Source organism: Centruroides sculpturatus, unplaced genomic scaffold, assembly GCF_000671375.1.
Source record: "Centruroides sculpturatus isolate CEXI.00-Female unplaced genomic scaffold, Cexi_2.0 scaffold428, whole genome shotgun sequence".
Taxonomy (NCBI): domain Eukaryota; kingdom Metazoa; phylum Arthropoda; class Arachnida; order Scorpiones; family Buthidae; genus Centruroides; species Centruroides sculpturatus.
The window spans coordinates 145,943-147,237 of record NW_019384614.1 but is presented as its reverse complement, the minus strand read 5'-3'; the positions used below and the strand labels follow the sequence as shown (position 1 = coordinate 147,237).

Below are 1,295 nucleotides of genomic sequence, written 5' to 3'. Positions count from 1 at the left end.
GTTCTTTAGGGGTACAGAAAAAAGTTAGTTATTATGGCGGAAAAAATAATATATTATGTATCACAAATTAATAGTATTAAAAAATTATTAGGACTTGCATTACATTAAATACTTAAGAAATTACATGAAAAACATTTTTGATACTACAAAGTATCAACACTATAAATCAATAAATGTTCATAGTTTTATATAGTGGTGTAACTAGCTTTTCAATGGATAAACTTGCAATGTCTGTTCATGTTACTTAAGATGAGTGTGTTAATTAAATCTTCTGGAATCAGCTATCACTCCTGTAGAAGAGCTAACCTCAGTTCCTGAAGGTTCTAGGTAAAGGCTAGTGTTCTGCAACACAGAGGCGGCGTAAGGCGTGGGCGATGTGGGCCACCGCCTACGGCCTCGCTGTCTGAGGGGCCTCGCGCTTCGAAGGTTTATGCATTACATAAAAGCAGTAAACTCAACGAAAAAATTTTACTCGTCATAAAACAATAAATATATTGACATACCAAATTTGTTTTTATTTGTCTAGCAACATCTGCTGGCGTTGGGTTGCTATCTCCGGGAATCCTTGCCAGCCAGAGCTGGGGATTTCCCATTGTGTTTGTTTATGTTACTTTCACGATTCTCAACAGCTAGAAAGCCAATCAAAGTATCGCAGTAAAGTATCCCGTAAATAGTGGAGTTAAAACTCGAATATTAAATATTAATCCCAGGCATTTTTTACACTTTGCGGTTGTCATAGCTAGAATCTGCTGTTGGTAGACGCAGCTAATTCTTCTGCCTCAGGGACATATAGTACTAACCCTCAAAATCATGTTTCTGAGGTAATTGAATTCAAATGTTTGAAAAAATCCTAAAATGAAAAATTCCAAAATNATACATAACAGAAAATAACTTGAAAGAAATTTACCCAAATATTTACATTGCCGTTCGAATTTTGTTAACAATACCAGTAAGTACTGCATACGCTGAAAGGAGCTTTTCAAAATTAAAACTAATAAAAGATTATTTAAGAAATACAATGGGTCAGGAAAGACTTTCAGCTTTGGCAGTTTTATCTATTGAAGCATATATAAAATATAAGCTGAATTACAATACAATTATTAAGGAGTTCAGTAAGGCTAAAAGCAGGAAATTTCTGTTTCTTTAATTTTTTTTTAATGTTAGTTAAAGAATATAGTTTGCATTTTTAGGAATAAAAATTTGACAGTTTCAACTGCTTTTTATTTTATAAAATCAGTATTCTTGCGCCACCAGGGGGCCTCGCAAAATGTACCTTGCCCACATCAAATTTAGGT

At 33.7% G+C, this 1,295-nt stretch overlaps 1 protein-coding gene across 1 annotated transcript in view; it reads right to left on the bottom strand.

Moving 5' to 3' along the window:
- LOC111625319 overlaps nucleotides 1-593 on the bottom strand; it is a 15,056-nt gene extending 14,463 nt beyond the window's left edge. Inside the window, exon 1 of the mRNA XM_023368444.1 lies at nucleotides 504-593. Coding sequence (XP_023224212.1) covers nucleotides 504-593 — 90 coding nt within the window. The remainder of the gene's footprint in view (nucleotides 1-503) is intronic.
- Between the last annotated feature and the right edge of the window lie 702 nt (nucleotides 594-1,295).